Raw genomic sequence first — 21,052 nt, forward strand, 5'->3', positions numbered from 1 at the left:
TTGGAGAAATGAAATGATCCATCTTGGTGCATTAGGAGAAATCAGGCATGTGTTCAATCAGGACTGTCAGGCAGATAGCCCCCTCTGGCCCCCCTCCTCTCTCTGCTTGGCATTTCTGTGAAGAATCTCCCCGCTAAAAAGTTTTGTCAGGCCTATTTCCTTGTTACCGTAGCGCGGTAGCATCTGCTGGCCCAGATGAAATGGCGGGCCCACACGCTGCCTGCCCCCAATACCCCATGCCCGCGGCCCTCCGGGGTCTGGGTGAGGGGGCTCCCAGCATTAATCATCCTTAAGACGCTGACAGGCGCCGCGTGCCCTCACCACTGTCACCACTGGGGCGGATTCCTCTGTCTGCAGCTCCCCATCACTCACTGCCAGGGGGGAGCAAAGTCGTGAGATTGCGGGGTGGGGTGTGTGTGTGTGTGTGTGGTGTGTGTGGGGGGGTTTCCAGGGGGTACAGCGGAGAGGAAATCAGGATGAGGAGACCGAAGGCAGGGAGTAAGGGAAGAATTGGAAGTGAACAGGGAAGGAGACGGCGAAAATAGCAAGGGAATCGGGTGTGAGGCACAGGGGACAGAGGAAGATTGAGAGTGAAAAGCGAGAGGGAAGCAGAAGGGGTCTGTCTTCTCTCACAGCCTGGGTGCGATTAATCACTGGCCCTCTCAATTTGGTTGATTTACTTCCCGGAGACAGGCAAGGGTGTGTACGCGGTGTACCCAGGCTGCACGGCGACATAATGTGCCTGTCTATAGGAAAAACATTAGGCCAGCACCGCCGGCCTGTTGGCCCTGATTGATGGGATGTTGACAGAAAGAGAAACTTGTGCCACCTTTGACAGGTCTGGGAGAACCGGGGGTTTGTGGGTGAAAAAGAACATGCCTTGTTGAACTTCTGTGCTCTCGACCTTGAACTGGATTGACGTTACAGTCACTTTTTGGGGGGTTTACGCCATTATTTTAAAAATGTAAAAAATTGGCGACAGTTTGGGAAGGTAGGAAGAAAAGAGTTGATTATAAAACTGGCCACACTGACCTGTAACAACTAGTCCTTACATACCATTAATATTAAATGCCTTAAGTAAACATTCCACTAAAGTTTTTCACTTAAGTGCCCTTTGAGCTTTAATGATGTTTTACTTAGCAGGTGAACACATTGGATTGCATATCGTAGTTGAGGGAAGAGGGGTCCAAATTAAGTACTGAAGGCGCTTGATGCTCAAGATGTTTTTTTGCAAACAACACTTGTCACTTATCCCAGCACTCACTGAGCTGTCTGTTGGCACTGGAGCTGTACATGGGCTATGAGAGCAATTGTATAGGTTCATGAATATGCTAAATTGGTGTTCAGACATCTTGAGTTTTGGCAAGTTCTGAAAACCCTTCAATTTCCAGTCTCCTAACAAGCCTGTTTGTTTCTGTGATGTTTTCCTAACTGTAAATCAGCCATCCCTGGGTTTTAGTCATATGTTCGCTGGCTCCTCAGCAAAAATGAACAGATCCTGTTTAGATGGCAAAGACTACCGCTAGTAGAAATGTGAGGTATTGATTTTCCTGAACATGGAAAGGGGCTGCTGTGTTATTGACAAGGATAGCATGTGCCATCATCTATATGTGATTGTCAGAGCTTACAACAGAAATTCTCACTCTCTTTGTCTTGTTCACATGTACCACCATTTGCTAGACGTTCTAATGATTCTGTCACAAAGACCTCATCCAATTTCTTCTTCTTCATCACCTTCATTTTCCTCAACACGAGTGGCATTGATTTCTGTATTACTCTAGCCTTTTACAGCCCCGTGCATGTAAGAGGTGAAGGTGCCCCTGCAATCAGGCACATACACAAATTCGCACAAACGCACACACACACACAGACGCCCGCACGGCAGCGATGCTCCCACACAGACACGCGCGCGCTCGCAAGCGCAGCGCTCCGACTCCTTGTTGCGCGCCAGCGACGTGTCATCCATCACGACTCTGACAGATGGGCCTGTCGGATTGTTTTTCATTAGGCAGCCCGGGCGCACCTCATCGCGAGCACAAATGACAGCCTCGCCACCACAAAACTTTACAGCTGCCGGCTCATTAAGGGGGTTTAAAACACATTCCTGCGCTCGCTCGGTTTTCTGAAGCGCTGCCGTCTTCCACTTTGCCAGAAGAATCCCACATTCGTGGCGAAGGCCCGAAAGAAGAGCAGAGAAGCTAGCGTCGAAAAAACTGCAGGAGCCCTCTTCAGTATGCTGGTGCTTACCTGTTCCATTGAAACTTCCAATGGCAATGGGCAAAAAGTAGTACATTTATTACTTATTCTCTGATAGTCATACACTATTTGAAGTATTCTGCTCAGAAAGATAAGCCAAGTCGTCTAGGCCTTTGGAAGTTCGCTGCCTGAGATCAACGCGCAGTTCTAGATTACATGCTGTGGCTGGATAGCCCAGCAGTCAAAGAGTTAAATTGATTAGGAATTGGCTGGCTGCTGTCCTCCTGCCAGCTCTCTGCGATCAGCAGGATGGACAAAATAAAATGACATCCTTAAAACTGCAGCGAAAAAACAAACTCAAATTGGCTTGTCTGTAATAGCAGCAATGAATGCAGGCCTGTGCATCGCTGCCGTAAGTCCACACATGGGGATCGATCGTGGAAAATGGAGCACAGCCTGTGTGATTACAGACCTGCATCTCCGTGTGGCATCCCGCTTAAAGCATTAGTGAGCACACTGTCATTTTTACAACGTTTCCATTACCTACTGCTGCTGTCGCCTGGGCTTTAGAGTATGGATTTGGGAATGTGTTTTTCAGACATCATCAAGCCTGTTCCCACATTCCTACACATAATTATAACCCTGCCCTGATCTCTAAAAGGAGCATTCATATTGACTCTCAGAATTCCACTTCCAGGACAATAGATGGTGATACTGGTATCTCAAACCTTAATTTGCTGTCTGAAGTGCATTCTGTAGGTCCAGTGTTGTATCATTATTACTGTAAGGGGTTGGCAAATGTTCCATCAGTCTTTGCTGTTGCAGGTATGGACAGAAAGACTGTCAGAAGAGGGATATTAATCCACCACCTGATTTGTCGTTCGAACATTTTTGGTATCATGGTGCAACCTTTCATGGTGAGCTCTCTCACAGTGTGCTTTAAAATAAGTCATGTTACCCCGGCTCATACAGAGAGTACAGCAGAAGAGTAGCAGGTCATTTTAAATTACATTTTAAGTAAGCAATATTGTACATTTCAAAATTTTCAAGGAACTGCATTCAAAAAACATAACGCTATAAAACTCAGGGCTAAACATATTAAAGTTTATAGATGCAGAAGCAGATGAAATCTAAGTATGTTTACAGTAAGACAGTAAAATTAAAGTCATGTATATAGGTAGCTGCTCCCCTGCTAGAATCTTCTACAGAATGCTGTTAGTGACAATCCTGCATTGGTACTTGACTGAGGTAAAGAGAATCCTGTTTAATCATCTTGGTTTTCCATTGTCTTAATCTGTAAAAATGCCATTTGACGTCATCCCCAGTGCCCAATGAGTTTAGGTTCAGGGAAAGTGTTGGATATTGGGGTCCTTCTGTACTGTACTGAAATAAATCAAAATGTTCATTTGGATGCCATTTCCTTGCACAATTGACAATAGGAACGAAGTGTTGACGCAATTAACAGACTGCGGATGGTAAAGTCGAGCTCCAGATTAATTCATTCTTCATTTATTAATGATTCCGTTTTGGGGTTTGTTTTAATCCATGCATAAAAATACACTGCTAAGTTTGTCAAATGCAGCTTTTAAGGTCAAATTAATTCAATCAATACTTCTCAAAAGGGTTCTTGGCCAACTCCAACTTAGGGGACACTGTGGAAGGAAATGCACTTTCCTCTCGCCTGTGGGAGAGCCCAATCACTTGTATTCGCTGCAAGTCCAACAAGCGAGAGCATCGAAAAGCGTGCTCGCTGGCGTTTTTGCCGAGTTCGTACACTGATCCACCAGGTTTGAGGAGCCCTGTGGGTGCCCTCACCAGTGGGTGTGTGCTGAGTCTCCTGTGACTGGAAGTGGATCAGTAGAGACCCCCCCTCCTCAGCCCCTCCTCTCCTGTATTCATTAGTGGCCACAGCTGTGCAGACAGCCAATTACTTGGAAATAATCAGTACATTTAGTAGTGAATTAAATATTAATTACTCCTCGGCAGCTTGTTTTGTTTTGGTGCGCGGGGAATGGGGCAGAGAGAGGGAGCGTTGTTTTGTATCAGCAAGATGGTCAGATGTGGCGAGATCTGCTCACAGGCGGGAGTGAAAATCTGGAGGATGACCCAGGGAGGGGGGTCTGGTGGACAAGACGTTCTTGCGTGCCCTCGCTCTCAAGGGGAAAGGGCGGGAGGGGCCACCAGCGTACCGTACGGGTGATGAGGAAGGGCGGCGAGCCAACACAGGCGCAATGGAGTGATCAGGACCTGATTACTGTGCCCATCGATTGTGTACCGGTGAATTAAATACCAGTGCACTCCTGATCACCGGCTCCTGAGCTCCTGAGAGTTAATGTGCGGCAGAAGGTGCAGTCTGTTGGTCTCGCAGTGCCCTCGGACACGACTGGAATAAATGTGCTGCGGTAATGAGGGACCCACGCGAACCAGACAGCTTGAAAAGCGGACGAGCCGCAACAGTGACACGATCTCCCCGAAGCGTCTCAGACGTGGAAACAAATTCTAGAAAAGCGCCGTGCCTGAGCAACCTGGCTTTGCCGCGAGGCCGTATTTTTCTCCGCGTTACGTATCTTTGTTTACAGACGCCGCCTGTAATTGCTTTGGCACAGCTTCAATTATCTTGTCACGTCAGCGCAGGCCTGCCGAGCTGAACTGGAAGGGAAGGGGGTGACAGGAGAAAGGGGGCAGGACAGACGAAGAGAAGACAGGCTAAAGGCCGGGATGCAAACAGGGGGAGAAAGGCAGGAGGAGTGAGAGAGGGAGAGAAGAGAGGGAAGAAGAATTAAATAGTAAAGGGAAACACAGGTGGAGGGAGAGGGAGAGAGAGAGGGAGAAGGGAGCGATGGAGACACACAGATTGTAATCGATTACCCATTTCTCAAAGTCACTTAAAGTGTCCAGTGTGGCGGGCTGTTGGGTTGTTAAGTGGCAGTGCAGAGGAATGGGAGTTGGGTATGCAGAGGCACGCTTGCCTGTGAGGTTGGAGGGGGGGCGGAGGGGCTGGGGACTGAGGAACAGAGGAGGGGGGGAAGAGCTAACATTGACCTCGCCAACTCAGTGCTGATGAATCTGTTCTCTCGCAGGAAATACTTCTGACAGGCCAATATCTGCACAGCGGTATGTGCCCCAGGAGGGGTCTCTGTATATGTGTGTATATGTTTATGCGCGTTTGTTAAAATGGGGGGGGGGGGTGGATGGGAGGAGGGGTGCACTGCTGATCCATCACCCTCTCAAATTATAGGCACATCAGTACATCACTAACCAAACAGCAAACAGACCACTGCCCTCCAAGTCAAGGACACAGCCACATAGAGCCCAGGAATTTATCACCAGGGGTTATCTCTGTGCTCTGTGACTTCTGGGCTTTGGGAAGATGTCGGCTGTGATCGTATTACTCCTCACAGGCAGGGCCAAGCCTGGGCAGTGTTTGATAGAGGCACTTCCAGGCAAAACAGGATGTTGCTTGTTCAGGAGGCCAGGTGGACTAAGCACTACAGTTCAGTCCGTGTTCTTAGGAATGACTATTCTGAACTGAAATTCTCATTGCCTTTGAGAAAACTGAAGCTTTAGTGTGGTTGATGATGCTGTATGACCCATTGGTCGAAGTGGATGTCCAGATACCCCAGTTCCTCCTGAAGCACACCTGTTGAACAACACCTGTTCCCCTGTTCTGCTCTTAGATGATCTGATGTGGCTTCGCACACAAAATGCAAGGACATCTGTTTTGGCAAAAGCTGTGTCTGAGTTATAATTCAGATAAGGAGTTAGCTGAGTTATCTGAGCTATGATGTGTAGACTTCGGTAGAAAGAATAAGCCATTTTTGGTTGGCTTATGTCAACCCCAAAAGAAACGTATCACTTATAACCGTGAAAAATGTCCACAGTATTTAGGAACATAAAACAAATTATGTTTGTAGATGAGACACCAATGTTTTATTAAGGTTGAAATAGAGTGTTTGTACTGATTGACCTGTTTCATTAATGGACTTTATCAATGGGGCTCCACTGTGAAAGTCACAGGGTTGTAGTGTGTATGTTTACCACTGGCAGCAATACATGATGTGCATCTACGATGCATTCTTTGCAGAATATGGATTCTGTCTCATGGGATTGTCTGTCCCATTCCTCTCATAGACCTTAAACAAGCATGTGACTGATCTTGGCCTCTGAGATCTACATTTCTCTTCATCCTAACTCAGACCCACAGATGTTCATTGTGGCACAACAAGTGTATCTTGCAGCAAGAAAGCACGTGTAACATGAGCAGCAGGAGGACATGTGTCCTTGTCCTGCTGGAATGCCATCATGTCAGGATGAGTCTGTAGGAAGGACAGCAGGTGAGGTCCCAGGATTTGGTCAGTGTAGCACCGTGAAGTCAGGTTACCATCAGCCACTACAAGTGGGGATCTGTAGCAACTACACACCACGGTCCAAACTATCACACTTTGACCTCCCTCTAATTGGTCTGCTGTACACAGAGTATTATTCTGCACCAGACTTGCTGATGTCCATCAGGATGGTTGAAATCTAGATTCATCAGTATAGAGGTTTTGGCGCTACTGCTAACGGAGCCCAGCCTCTAACCTACCAATGTCTTGAAGATGTTGGCCTCTTGAAAAACAGGGAATATTGCTTCCTTTATGTGTTTTTCTTTCTGTTGGTGTCACCAGCCTTGACATTCAACAAGTTAAATTGCCTCCTGTCATGTGCCCAATCCACTCTCTCACTAATGAGGTGATTTAGTGCTTGTGCAGCAGTTAAAGTCACTGGAATTTATCATCACAGCTGAGTTATGAATGATCAATTAATGATGCCACAGAAACATCTAATCAATATCCCAAATCCCCATATTTTGTTTTTCTAAAAACATACATGCAGAAGCAGAGGGATATTTTTTAGCTGCTCAGTTTATAACAGTCCTCATCGACCTAAATTTCTATAAGAAAAGTCACTTTAGCTGTCAGAAGTAACTAAATAGTATGGTCGCTAATGCTGAGAGCACCTCTCCTGAACAAATTGCTGTTATAATTATTTCGAGTGCCATTTAAAAATAAAGATAGCGGATTTAAAAATAACTTTCACGGTACTTTCTCATCGCCAGAATTTCTTGAAGATGAAAGCAGTGGGAGATGGATTGCTGTGCTCGTGGAGACGGGCTAGCCGAGAGGGTGTGTCTGTGAGAGGATGGGGGGGGGCGGTGGTGGAACACGATGTCTCGCTGTCTGGATGTGTGCGGGTGAAGGGTGGACCTCATGCGGGTGAGAGGTGTTGTTCCCTGAGTGGGCCCGGTGGTGCTGGTGATGGCCCGTCCATCCCGGATATCCTGCCTGGGAGTCGAGACGCGAGCGGGCCCCATTGTTTCTCCAAGGAGCTATCTTTATAAATAGACTTTCCGCTCAGTCCAGCTCGGATGCAGTCTGTGTGGACAGACATTAGGCCCGGTCAGGAAGTCTCCTCTTTGAGTCGCAGTCTAAATGTTTATTTTTACTGCAGGGCAGCTTTTTATATCTGGAAATCCTTTGAAACCGCTGTGAGGTCAGCTCCGTTTGTTTTGAACTGGCCGCGCAAGGCCGGCCGACTGAGGTAGTAATATAGCTTTCATCATGTTACAAGGAAGCAAAAAGTGTACTTACCCAGAGGAGTGGAGCTCTTTACTTTCAGAAGGGTTGCAATTGAAATACTGCAGTTTAGGAGTATTTTTTTTAAATGTACTCACCTGTGAATACTGTTGTATTTGTGTGCCAGGTGATTTACATGTAGCGTGTAGTTTACATGCTGATTTACATCCTAGTTTTCTTGCGCTATCTAATTTACTCAAACGGCATATACAGTACATTCATTCTACTGTATGATTTGTTGCTGGGTGAATAATCTAAACTCCTGTCGTGCAGGTGGTAATATTTTCTGAGCATTCTGAAATGTGCATATTGAACATAACTCTTTTTTGGTGAGGATCAGGACTAGTGACTCTGGTATGAACCCATTTTGGTCGTGCAGTATACAGTATGTCTCTGCTGGAAACCAAAACCCCAGCTTCATCTGTCCTTCCCTTGTTTTCCTTTTCCCAGGCAAGAAGAAGACCTCCCTGTATGACAGCCAGGCCCCTATCTGTCCCATCTGCCAGGTTCTGCTGCGGCCAGGAGAACTCCAGGACCACATGGAGCAGGAGATGGACAGGCTGACCCAGCTCCACATCAGGTAGCGGGAGGGAGCTGTGAGACATGCAGAATAATCAGCCGACATGGAGCACGCAGCAGTGCAGATATTAGAAAATAAGAAAGCTCACAAACGGGGCCCATCCAGGTCATTTTGGTAGGCTAATTGATCCAAGGATCTCATCCAACTGTGTCCTGAAAAAATCCCAGGTTTTGGCTTGGCTGGGTAGCTTTTGCATAACAAAGTGCCTCCTGTCCTCGGTTTTCAGTGCACTTCCATGTTATTTCCACTCGTGACCTCTGGTTGGTGTTTTGACTGTAGGCAAAGAGAAGTGGAGTAAATAAACCCTCCGGATGTGAAACTGGGTTATTATTCCAACACATATGCAGCAAATAAGAGGATATAAAGAGGGATAGATGAGGACGAGGGAGCAGAAGAGAAGGGGAGAGGGCAAGAGAAGAGAGAGGGATGAACTAATATCTCTTAGTAGACATTATAGGGTGGGGTCAGTAATTCACTGACTTTACTAAGGCCAGCGTGCTTCCCAGTGCATTGGAACACAAGAAGAGAGAGAGAAAGGCAGCTGTAAGAAAAGAGGTGGTTGCTCATAAATCACCCCATGGCTGCAGATTATAGGAATTTCCAGCTCTAGGTAAGTAGTGTCAGGCATGGATATGTACAGTAGATCAAGCAAGAGATACACAGGTAGGCCAGTGGGCTGACAGTAAGACAGATTTAAAATGTAGTCCACTCAGGGGTGGCTGTGTTAGATCAGTGACTCTGTGACAGGGAGGGAGCTCATGTGAGAGAGCCTGCGAGACGTTGTCTCACACTGCACTCTGTCAGCATGTGCTCACAGTATTTCAAGGAGATCTTGTGGAAAGAAGAAGTAGACAAAAGCACCGATTTTACTTGGTACGCCCTATGCAGCAGCGTTCACTTTCTCACTCTGCCCATGTATCGTGATGAGCTAACATTTTCTCTGCTCCCAAAACGTCTCCAAGCTCACCTTGCTGTGATGACTGGACCTGCTATGGCCGAAGGCTACTTTCTTGCCCCTGCCCTGTAACTAGGGGTCGACAGTGCCTTTTTCCCAGCTCAACAGCCTCGCAGCACCATCCGCTAAGCCACCTGTAAAGAATGAGCTGGTGCAGAAGATTAGCCTAGCCTGTAGCCTGAGCGAGCCAAGATTGAGTAGTATCTATCATGCTGCAATGGGAGTCATTATTTAATAATTAATAAAGGGCACTTTCCTACCTCCCTTCCCTCCTCTAGTCAGTACTTGTGGACAAGAGGTGCTGTCGTCTTTGTTTAACGACTGCTGTTATTTAAAGAGATAGCGTCATTCTTCCTCATTTGTCAGTAGGGGACACTGGTCCATGTCAGGGTTTCATGATTTAGGCTCGCCTGTTCCTTTCCTATTAACCCCTTTGCTGTTGGCTTTTGAATTATGAGGAGGATGGCAAGCAGTTCGTCTTGATTTAACGAAACAGCAGGCCGTAGGAGCTAGATGTGCCTGTGGGTTTGTCCTTGTTCAAAGCCAGTATGTGAGGCCTTCTTTTACCTTGTGCTGAAGCCATTTGACACTGTAGTGTGGATAACGGCCTTTCATAACTTACACCTGGTTCTTATTAGGTTAAAAAATAATATGTTTTAAAAGAATATATATTTAAAAAAAGAAAGAGAAAGAGAAACCACCAGGTTACCTTATACATTTGTACATGACAGTGTATAAAAATGTTTTCTTTCTTTATAAAGTGTTACAAGTACCCCTTATTTTCCTAGGGTTGCGTTGTGGAATAAAGTAAAAAGTTAAAATAATCAATAGATATAATCAAGGCCAATGCCCTCAATAAAGGATGCAATATGCTGCTTGTATTTAATTACACAGTTCTTATAAAGCAGGTTATTTTCGAGAGCTCTGATTATCATGTGATAATAACAGCCGTTTTATATAGGGTCTTTAATAGTAAAAAAGATCAACTGGGACAGTGCTATGCTCTCACACCTTATTCTTTATTGTGTTGACAAGAGACTGAACGTATACTTATTTATTACAAAATACATTTATCTGTGTAGAACAGAAATAAACTGTTGTGCAGATGAAGAAAGCAGAGTAGCAATGTGAGCCAAGTGAGCAATCAGACCTGTCCGACTCACAAAGAAAAGACTGGCAATCCATTCAGAGAAACACAACAGCATTGTGCAGTACTTCCAACACTGGGGTACTAAGAGCTGTAACGTTTCCCCTGATGTGCTATAATCAACTAATGAGCAAACCACAGTGTTGCAGGCAGGACAGAGTTCTAAAGGATCTGTGCTGAGTGTTCTAGACCTTCAACTATAGATCTCATACCGGCCTGAAAGCTGGGGTGGTTGTCAATGAAACAAGGCGCTTGAACTCTAAGCTCACAGCACCCCCTACTGAAACAAGCGCCTCTGCACAGCACGCCCCTGACACCCTCCTATCCCTTCCCCATTACCACATTTCTGCCCTCTGCCGCCATCTCAATAAGGCCAGGCTGTTCCACCCGCATTACATATGTAAGAACCTCATTGAAAGTGACATGTCGAATTCGGGGCAATTTGTGCGAAATCTCCCTTTAATAATACCGTTTCATTTTGTCCAAATGAGACTTGAATGCATGTAAAATGGAAAAGGATATTTAAGATGTAGCATTAGGCAGATGCTTTGCTGGGGGCTGAGTGGATATATATGAGATTGTGGCTGCTGTGCTTCACGGGAGGCCCCTCTTACGACATGTCACCTGTTTTTTTTTTTCTCCCCTTCTCTCCCTCCCCTGCGTTCATTCCTCATGTATGTAAATTGAAATCTATCATGCCCTTAAACATCAATCTGCAGAGGGAACAGCTTAGAGGGCAGAGCAATCTACATATCCCCGCATAATCAATTTGGCTTGAACAGAGGGATGGAAAATTTGGTGGCAAACAACAAAAAAAGCAATCTTTATCTGCTTTCGGGCCCCGGTTTATTTAATTTTGACTCTCATTTTTTTTTTTTTCTGTCATTGTTTCGCTGCTTGTTTAGAGAGGGATAGGGGCAGGCTGTGTCCTGGAAGCTGATGTGGTCCCTTCCCCTGCAGACTCAGTCGCTTGTCTTCCATCCCTGAAGGGCTTGTTTCCTTTGACCATGCGCTTCCGTGCCCCTCTTCGTTAGCTAAATCCACACCACCGCTGCCCTTTCAGGCGCAGACTGGTCACCAGTAAGCCTGCAAAGAGTTGATGCTGGTCCCACTAGACTGCCCCCACGTTCGACCCAAATCCACAAGGACATCGCCCCCTAGTGGTGGGTGCTTCAAGACAGCAGACAGAGGGGCAGTGCCAGTCGGCGCTGTAGCAGAATATCTTGCACACCGGGGGTGCCGGCCACTGCAGTGCAGGTGTGTGGCCTGTGTCAGTATGCACAGGCAGTGGCTGGGGCGAGCACTCCACACATGTGGAGAGTGCCTTTCCTCCCATGACGCTTTGTAGAAATGGCCGTCTCCTATTTCTATCAAACTCTCCCTCTGTGGCCTTCCTCTTCTGTCCTCCTCCTTCAGCTCACTATTGCCCCCTTCCTCTCCCCAGGCATGCACATACACACCGCCGACCTCCCTGTCTCGTGTGCAGGCCTGCCTGGCCTGTTGCTGACAGTGGATCTCTGCAGCAGGTGAAATTCCCTTTAGATTGATAAAGACGAAATGCTTCGTCCTCCCCACCTACCTGCCCGGCCGCTCGATACTTTTTTTCTTTTGGTCCCCGCTGTCCTGTGGCTGACAGCCTGGTGGAGCTGGAGTGGACCGCAATGACAGGCTCAAGGGCACAGGCTGTGGCAGGCTCAAGACATTAACTGCTGTCCATTGCAAAACCACCGAGCACCTTCTCCTCTCATCCCCTGTACGCCGACCAGGAGAGAGGGTGAGAGAGCGAGAGAGAGAGAGAGAACAGATTAACATGCTTGCCCTTTTCTTAATAACATCTGTGTGATTTATCCCAAATTTTAATTGGAAAAATTTGCCAGCTAATTGATTTTTCTTTCTTCTCATTTAACGTTGTAATTGAGGACGTCATAAAGCAGAGATTGAGTAAGTCACTTCTCTGTGGGCGTCTCTGTGAGCGCGCTGGAGTGTGTGCAGAAAGGCCGCATCGCGTGTGACAGGTTGGTCTCACCGTGTGCTTTAGAGGTGGGCGCCTCCTGAGCCTGAGAACGAAGGAGAAGGGAATTTTGTAGACCTGACACCTGTAAAATCCAGAACTGATTGAGCCTTTCTTTGTCAGGGGTATAAAATCAGGTGGGTGAATAGAAAAAAGGAAATCACTGAACTGAGGTAGAGCACGGGCAGTATTATTTAAATCTGCAAAAGCTGAAGAAGCCATTCAGTGAAACTGTTTTTTTTAGGATTGTGATAGTGCAATGTTTGGATTTAAACTCTGCTTTTTTAAACAGGTTTGCTCGTGCTAAGGTACCATGGCTTTGTTGGAATGCAGTTTTTTTCTGTTTAAATATCTTATTAACTAAACTAAATTAAACTCCGAGGCACCCACCGGCTCTCTGCTCTCCCCGGCTCTTGTCTGTCTGTTTCCTTTCTCTCAGTCGTCCGCTCATTTCAAAATCGTTTTATTGGCTCGACAAGACAGGCAGGCATCTTTTTGCCAAAGCACACACATCAAAATTCATTGAAACTGCACAGTGAAAAGCTGTGAAAACAGGCCCGTGCGAGCAGTGCACCACTCTCTTCTGACTCACTCTGAGTTTCCCCAAAACCCCCCCCCCAACCCCAGCCTCCTCTGTCTGCCTTTATCTGGATCTTCTTCTCCATTTTTCATTGTTTTCGCTCTCTGTCTCCGACGTGGCGTCTCTCTGTCAATTTTAAGGCTCTTCTTTGTCTGCACTGTGCCTGTCGTCTGCTTTCCTTGGACAGTTGTCATTTTGAATTTTGTGATCGCCACTTAACAATAACAGAAGATTCATCTTGCGAACACATTGCACCTTCTTCTTCCGTCCTAAATGTCCACACTTTTTATGTCACCTGGCTGCGTGCGTTACTCCACGTTGAAATCAAATCTCCGTGGTGACTTTGGACGATCTCCGAAAATGTTTTTTTCACCCCCCGGCTGTGGCCACTCATTTTGAATTTAATTCTGCAACCATTTGTCCTGACCGTTATCACAGCAGGTCAACGGGAGCATCTTGTCTGATCGGGTTGATCTTTAAATCACCGACTTTTTGAAAAGGAAACTTTTCAAAAAGAATGAGCCACTGTCTAGCTGATATCTAGCCATGACATTTGGAACTGGGTAGTCCAGTTATGAATGTAGACCGCAGACAGATGTTAGGTGAGAAACGTAGGCATTAACTCTTCTTAACCCATTAACCTCATCTGTTCTGAGCCAAGAAAGAGCAATAAAACCCAAGTATCCTGCAAAGATCCTCCTGCATCTACCTTCAGCATGGGGCATTGTTTGTACAGATTAATGACACAATGCATTAGTTACAGTGGTTTAAAGGCAGACCCCCTCCCCACCTCCCCCCTGAGCAGTAACAGAGAGACTCGATGGCTGGATGTACTGTGTCACAGAGTGGATTTATGGTGCGGGGAGTGTGTTTATTATCTCACAAACAGTGAGCTGGTGATGTTGTGAATTTATCCTCTTTCAGGGCTCCCTGATTTGTGTGGCTCTCTCCGCCATGTCAGATCAATCACAGCCCCCAGGAGAGGGGCAGGAGTGAGGGTGACTTACGTCCTGCAAGTGCAAGTCTGCATCGCACAGCACAGGGCTGTAAACCCTCAGGAGCAGCTTAGACTACCTTCAAGAGAGCCGGTGCGGCAAAACACATTTCTCAAGACGGTCGTTTCCATTGGTGGGCCTGTCCAGTCGGTTCCTTTTCTTTCACAGCCACCACCTTTATTCTTAATTAGAGACTGCTTCTTAATGAAAAACGGCATTAACTGGGGTCACAGGAGGGATGTGGCTGCTCTGGGGCACCTGAGTTACATCTTTGAGAACCTGCATCGTCTTGCTCATCTGGGAGTTACTGCTTGCATCTGAAAAAATGCTTCATTTTGGCCCACATTGTGGCCTACATTCTTGACAGTGCAGTTACTTCCAATAAAAATGTAAACCATTTCGTTTTCTAAGCAGCAAAACTGTATGCAAGCAGCAAGTGTATGTGTATATTAAGCACTAATATCTTTCTTCCGACTGGTCAATGCGCTTGCTGGATATGTGGAGATTCTGTCTTCAACGTGCCTATTTCATTCTTGGGTTTTCTCTTTCCGTTTTCCGTGCTGTGTTGCATTCCTCCCGTTCTTTAATCATTTCCCATTTTCCAGTACGCTCTCCTCCTTCCCCTGCCCCAAACTCCATCTCTCCCATCTATTCCTCGTCCGGGTCTTCCTCTCTCCCTCGATTCGGGTCTTTCAGCTGCCTCGCCTTTCCCTTTTAACTCTCTCACACCCTCTCCCTCTCCCCGCCCCCCCCCCCCCATCTCTCATTTCCTTAACTCCTGGGACCCGAGTGTCTGCCAAATCACGTTGGCGGATTAAATCTGGGCAAATTCAATTTCTGCGCCCTGCCTGTGCGGCTCAGAATCCGGGTCTGTGTGCAGGGCACAAAGCGAACATGACAGGAGCCTTGTTTTTTTTGTCACTTCGCCTCGGCTCATCTTTTCAGAGGCTCATAAAAATGTATTGATGTCCCCAGTACGGCAGCACAGAGGGAAAGGAGATGTGGGCCTGCGTGTGAGAGGAAGCAAGGAGGGGGGATATTAATGTCTCGGAAAAGAGATCTGATTTGATATGTCTCTCCCTATTGTCGCCGGGCGCTTTAGCCAGCCCATTTAATACTTTCTGGCTTCTAATCAGTCATCTTAAAGCCGCAATGTCGATGTGGTTGTGATTTTATGTCATTAGCCCAAGTTGGACAGGCCCTGGGGAGAAAGCACAGCCCTATCTTTCTTTGTTTCTCCCTCTCTCCTCCTCTCCTGAGTTTAATACAATGTTTACAAGCCAACGCATTGCTCTTAACATATTTCAAAGTCCCAAATGCTTAGGGCGTTTCGCTGACAAATCAAATAACAAGCAAATAATTTATTTCCTGATGCCACTCGCTCTGAGTGGAAGGGGGAAAGCTCCATGAGAATGATTACTTCAATAAAAAAATTATATCCCAAATCTGCTTAGCAATCTTACTTTGGACAGTAATTGTTTCAAATTTAACTTGGCCCAAGGGTTGGTGGATTGAGTGGCACAGAGGGAGGGGCAGGGGATGGGGAAGCTTTAAATCTGCAGGTTATTACATCTGCGATTTTTTTGTTTCATCCACATGCGCTGGAACTGTCTCTCCACCGGGTTTGCCTTGAAAACCCAGTGAGGCGGCCTTGCAATCTGAGAAGACTCTGGCGTGAAGGTGGGGGGCGGGAGGGGGGGGGGGGGATTGGGTGATGCAGCACCCTGGGGTGCCCGTTGAGACTGGGACGGGGACTGACGATGCCTCCAGACGTACAGTGAATTGCACATACAGCCCCAACCCCAGTCAGACCAAGTCCCAGTATGATGAGTTCACAGAGTCAGAAACTGACCAGATCTTCCCATAAGAAATGCCTTACTGCGAGATTTTGATCATGCATTTTTTTTTTTCACAACCACACATTATTCCAAGCACATATTAGCATCTTGTGAGGAGAATGTAGACAGGTTTAGGACTGATTCGTAAAAGCGATAGTTCCCTCCATCTGGTTTTCACACCTCTCTCCTTGGGGACCTCATCATTAAAGAGATACATATTTTAATTCAAGTGATTTGTTGTTCTTTTTTCTGTGCTAAGCATGTGAGGTTGGAGGGCTTTATGTGACTGTCGACTCCACTTATGTTCCCTGACTTCCCTCTCTCTGATTTTGTTTCTTGTTTTTCATTTCCAGCAAAAACCCAGCCCATAAGGACTGTGTAACTCCGGGCACGCCTAAGGTAAGCGGACAGCCCTGCGCAGCCCGAGACAGATCCCGTCCTCTGACTGTGCTCAATCCCGGAAAGATCCCAGAGCGAAACAGCCCTGAAATTAAAAAAAAAAAACGATTATAGGCTGCGAGCGTTATTCTGTACTTCTCTGTTGTTATTCAGCCTCTTCCGCTACGTTCCCAACACCTCGTTCATTTCACACATGCAAACAGCGCGGCGCAGCCTGGCGAAAAGTCACGTCCTGCCTATTGCACTCCCGGGGCCCTGTGGCACAGGAAGAAACACACGCCGTGCCAGAGTGGCGCAACATTGAGAGGAGGCTCTGGCACAGGCTCCGGCAGTTCACTCTAACGAGGGCTTCTCGCCCCCAGCAGCCCCCCCCGCTCTCAGAAAGGTGATCTGAAACGGTGTCACAACAGCGGCTCTGGAGGCTTGAAGAGATCCTGTTTAGACACCGCAGTTCAAACCGGGACGGCAGCAGGGTATCGACCCGCTAGGAGCTTTATTCATCCCGCTGTCAGCCTGTCAGCCCAAGAACCTAAAGCCTAGAGCTAAACAAAGGTAAACTGGCCCCATGCTGCCAGACAGCAGCCGGGAGAGAAAGGAGAGCTGAAGTACTTAATAGTCTCAAATGGCAGTTTCTTGCAGGAATTCAGTTAACAAAATGTCAACGTCAGTAACCTGGTCTCCGTTTGCCTTTCCTGCTTTACGACACCCGGTTCTGTGGCGGGCAGAGGCAGGGGGAGGCTGACAGTATTTACCGCTCCCTGGCAATTTCAATTCATTCCGTGGAGGCAGGAGCGCGGGGACGGATTTATTGCTCTTCCAGTACCACCTGCGATTCTGATCTTGTCAGATCTCGGAAGTTAAGTAGGGTCAGGTCTTTCTCGGCCCTCGGGAGACAGACCTCCTGCCGACAGCTCAGCCTGCATTGTGAGAGCTAAGTGGTTTGGGGGGCTCTGTAACTCAGTGAGCTGCTGCCCAGCAGGTACTCAAGCCCCGGAAGGATTTTGCGAATTTACAAGCAATCCTCTGCTTCCTTCTCCGGGCCTTTTGCTAGCATTTTGCCTGCTAGCCTGCTAGCATTTTGAGGCCCAGTTTGTTCTGTTTTTTTTTTTCGCGACATTTTCTGTTTCCCAAAAGTGCAACAAAAAGTGGTGCTAAGGAGGCCAGGATTGCTTAGCTGTTCATTAAAAATGTAAAGAAAGGGAAGGGCTGAGGACCTGCCAGGATCCCAGCAGAGGTTTAAAGAGAAGCACTAATGTTTTCTCTGGAAAGGGCTGTGTGGCCCAGAGAGCAGGGGAGACAAAATGGCACAGGCAGGGAGATTGATGGTCCTGCTGCCATTAAGAGGAAAATTAGCCAGTGGCGGCTATCTTCTCAGAGGGTGAAGAAGCCATGAATTATTTTCTTAAAGATCCGTCTCTCCAGATGATAATTTTACCTTGTAAAGGCCAATTTTTATGAGCTAAATGACTCAAAAGTCATCCTTTAATATTATGATTAGTATTTTTTTTTTTTAGTTTAACTGCCACCGGGCAACATCCTAACCCCTAAAGAAGCGGGCCTCTTCTTCCGGGAGGTGGGGCATTGGAAAGGGAACGGGGGAACTCAAATTGGGTGCAGCGAAAAGTCACTTGCTCTTTCGAAACGAGGCTCGGGGGTAGGACCGCGACACACAAGGGCTGCTAAACCTACAAGTGACATTTTAATGCACCTTTTTAAAAAAAAACAAAGTCGAAAACAGGAACAAAGGGGTGACTCTGTTTCTAGGTCAGTGTGAATTTATTATGCAAACGGAAGAAATCTGTCCAGGCGATATGATAAACAGCAAAGGGCTGGAAACGCATCGGTCTAACAGGAATCGTTTGGAGAATTAGCAGCTAAAGCGTGACTTAGCATCTCGAGCTGATTGTTTAGCATGCTGGCGAAGCGTTAAGAATTGAAGTGGCTTCCGTACAATTTAGAAGCCGGACGTTTTAATAATCTGAGCCGTGCTCGCCTGTAGACCGAGATCCCGACACTGGCCCTGGTGGGATTAACCCCACCTATTCCTGGCGGTCATTACCATGACAATTCCCGGCTTGTCACCGTAAACCCTAATCTCTCGTGTTCGCGCAGGAAGCACAGAGAGCGCAACTGTACGTTTGACCACCTCATCGTCCTTGTTATTTAAATTGCACACGTAGTCTCAATCAGACTGCTCTGACGATACGCTCCCGTTGGATTTCAGTTTGCCTCTCCCGTTTCTGGGAGTCGGGAGAAAATCCAGCACGCACTTTGTAATCTTTTTTTTTTTAAGAAAAGGAAAAATGAACGCACTCGCACAGCCCCATCCGGACACACACACTTCTTCTTCACGACACTACAGGCGGGCCTTTCTCGCCGTGCGCACACGCACATACACAAATAAATAAATCGCTCATGACCTTGCCAACCTAAAGCATAAAAAGCAATGCATAACACTTAATTTACTGTCTCGGCAAAAGAGGCCCGCCATTTTTCACACATTAATATTAGATTAGAGTTGTGCGCCACTAAAACATTTTTTTTTCTTCCTTTGATTAATTGGGCTGGATTGTAAATACAAATATTTTATAGCCGGCCCATAAAAATGCCGCGCTTAAGACAAGAGCCTCTTACAGTATTGCGAACTGTATCCCCCTCCGCGACTCCTCCGTGGCTTCGTTCATTTGAAAAACGAGATATTTCAGGTCTCGGCCACACAGAAAGATAATCTCTGGCTCGATGGTGAACTATGGAACTTGGTGATTTGAGCACTAGTCCAGCCGATGAGCTGCCTGCGTGTGCAGAAAGTAGCTCTGCCTTATGTTGAAATAAATGAGTATGAGATGTACGTTTTTATGATGTTGCATTTTCAGGTAATTAATATAAGGCATAATATGTAGTTAATAAAGCTGAGGGCATCTACAAGTAATAAACCTAGGAATACAGAGGATTATTTTCTAATAACAGGGGTGATAACTACTGAATTGCAGGGCTTCAGGTTGTAGATTCTAGTAATGTTTCCGATGCATTTTCGTAAGTTCTTGATCGACCACAACACCTTTTTGGGGTTTAGAAATGGCTTCCCTGTCCCGCTTGCATGCAAATCGCAGGCCGGCTGATGCACGAGCAGCTGACAAGCTTCCCTTTCTGTCTGCCTTGTGTCTCTGCAGTCTATCCTGTTATCAGTGCACATCAAACGGGAAGGAGAGTCTCCCACTGCCTCTCCACTGTCATCTGAAGACATCCACCACTCTGACAGATACCAGGTGAGAGGCGCCAAACCCGTCATTTACCTGTAAATTCGGTAGAAAGACACAGGACTGTTCTAGCTTGATGGGTGATTATTCAGTCACAATTGTGGTGTCACTCGGACGCCATGAGATGCATATTCCACGTCCGGGAAATGCACCAGTGCAATGCACCCAGTACGAAAAATATCCGAGTCACGATCAAACACAGACAGGGACTACTTGCGTCTTCTGCCATTGCATGATCGCAGACGCGTGTCCTGGTAGTGACCAACAGTGGCCCGTGTTAAAAAAGAAAGGGGAAAGAGCACCAAGAAACTTTCTAAACTTTTGGCATGAACAGCATCGTTTTAATAGCCCTTGCAAAGCAAACCATAAATATGCCAACCACATCAATAACAGTGTGTAATATTCCGTTAGCCTGCATACTGGACGCACACTTCTGTGAACTCCTGTGGAAGAGATTGAAATACATTTGTATAATAAAATGTATATTATGTACAGTATATCTGATAGTTAACTGAAGATGGCTCCCTTGCCTTCAAGCTAGATCACAGCTATTTAACCAACCACAAGACTTCCATTTAGATACAGTCGGTTTTCACTATCTGGGCTGAAGAGCTGACACCTTGCACAGCTGAAATTCATTTTCTCTTAAGAAATGTAATCATTCCTATTTTTCCCTCGAGCTAATCTCTAATGTAATAAAGTACAAGTTATCATCCCTGGGACTGCTGTGTCCTTGACTTCAGTACTTTCTCTACGACCTGCAGATAGCTGGACTGCCCAGCGTAGGTGATCGTAGTTTAGGCTTTTTTTAGAACCAGTTTGGTTAAGGAATTGTTTTGGTCCAAACAGTCTTATTTTCCCAAAAGACAGTTTCCTTTTGAAAACAAAGCTCGCGATCTTTAAAGGTCTTGGAGCCTATAGCTGTACCTGTCTAATGAAGGTTTCAGCTCAAGCTTCTGAAAAGGGTGTTCTTTTAAATGCAGAGACCGGCACGATCTCGACTTTCACTTTCAGATGTTGGCCCATTCTTACAGACAGGTGTATAGCATACAGAGCTTTTCTTTCAACAAATGGAGAAAAGGCAACTGTTTATGGATCCAAAAGACAGACATATTTGGAAAAGCAGATTTTTTTTTTGTTTTGAGTAATGTAAAGAGTGTTTTCAGAGGTGCCACCCATGGAAGGTCTCATTAACAATCCTGTGTAGGCCGCTCTAATGAAAAAAATCAATTAAGCCTTTTTACTTCGAGTTCTAATCAACTTTTTGAGGCAATCTATCGTTTGTACTAACCACTTGGACAGCGTATCATCATAATTCACACGTTTAAAAAATACTATTATTCAGCTTTCTTAAAAGAAGCTGTCAGAACACATGATATATCATCTGTTCTGGCGTAGTTTGAACTGATGCCCACAGTCCACTGTCAATATGAAGGCATCCATCCCTTTGACTGCCCTCACTTAAGTCAGCAGTTCAAA

The 21,052-nt window shown here is 46.4% G+C and overlaps 1 protein-coding gene across 7 annotated transcripts in view; it reads left to right on the forward strand.

The window, feature by feature from the left end:
• Window positions 1-21,052, forward strand: part of rnf220a (ring finger protein 220a) — a 174,826-nt gene that overhangs the window by 114,350 nt on the left and 39,424 nt on the right. For all 7 annotated transcript variants that reach the window (XM_015355320.2, XM_015355323.2, XM_015355321.2 and 4 more), the window contains exons 3-5: window positions 8,262-8,391; window positions 16,271-16,316; window positions 19,487-19,582. In XM_015355320.2, coding sequence (XP_015210806.2) covers window positions 8,262-8,391; window positions 16,271-16,316; window positions 19,487-19,582 — 272 coding nt within the window. The remainder of the gene's footprint in view (window positions 1-8,261; window positions 8,392-16,270; window positions 16,317-19,486; window positions 19,583-21,052) is intronic.

The sequence above is a fragment of the Lepisosteus oculatus genome, chromosome 9 (assembly GCF_040954835.1).
Source record: "Lepisosteus oculatus isolate fLepOcu1 chromosome 9, fLepOcu1.hap2, whole genome shotgun sequence".
Taxonomy (NCBI): Eukaryota; Metazoa; Chordata; class Actinopteri; order Semionotiformes; family Lepisosteidae; genus Lepisosteus; species Lepisosteus oculatus.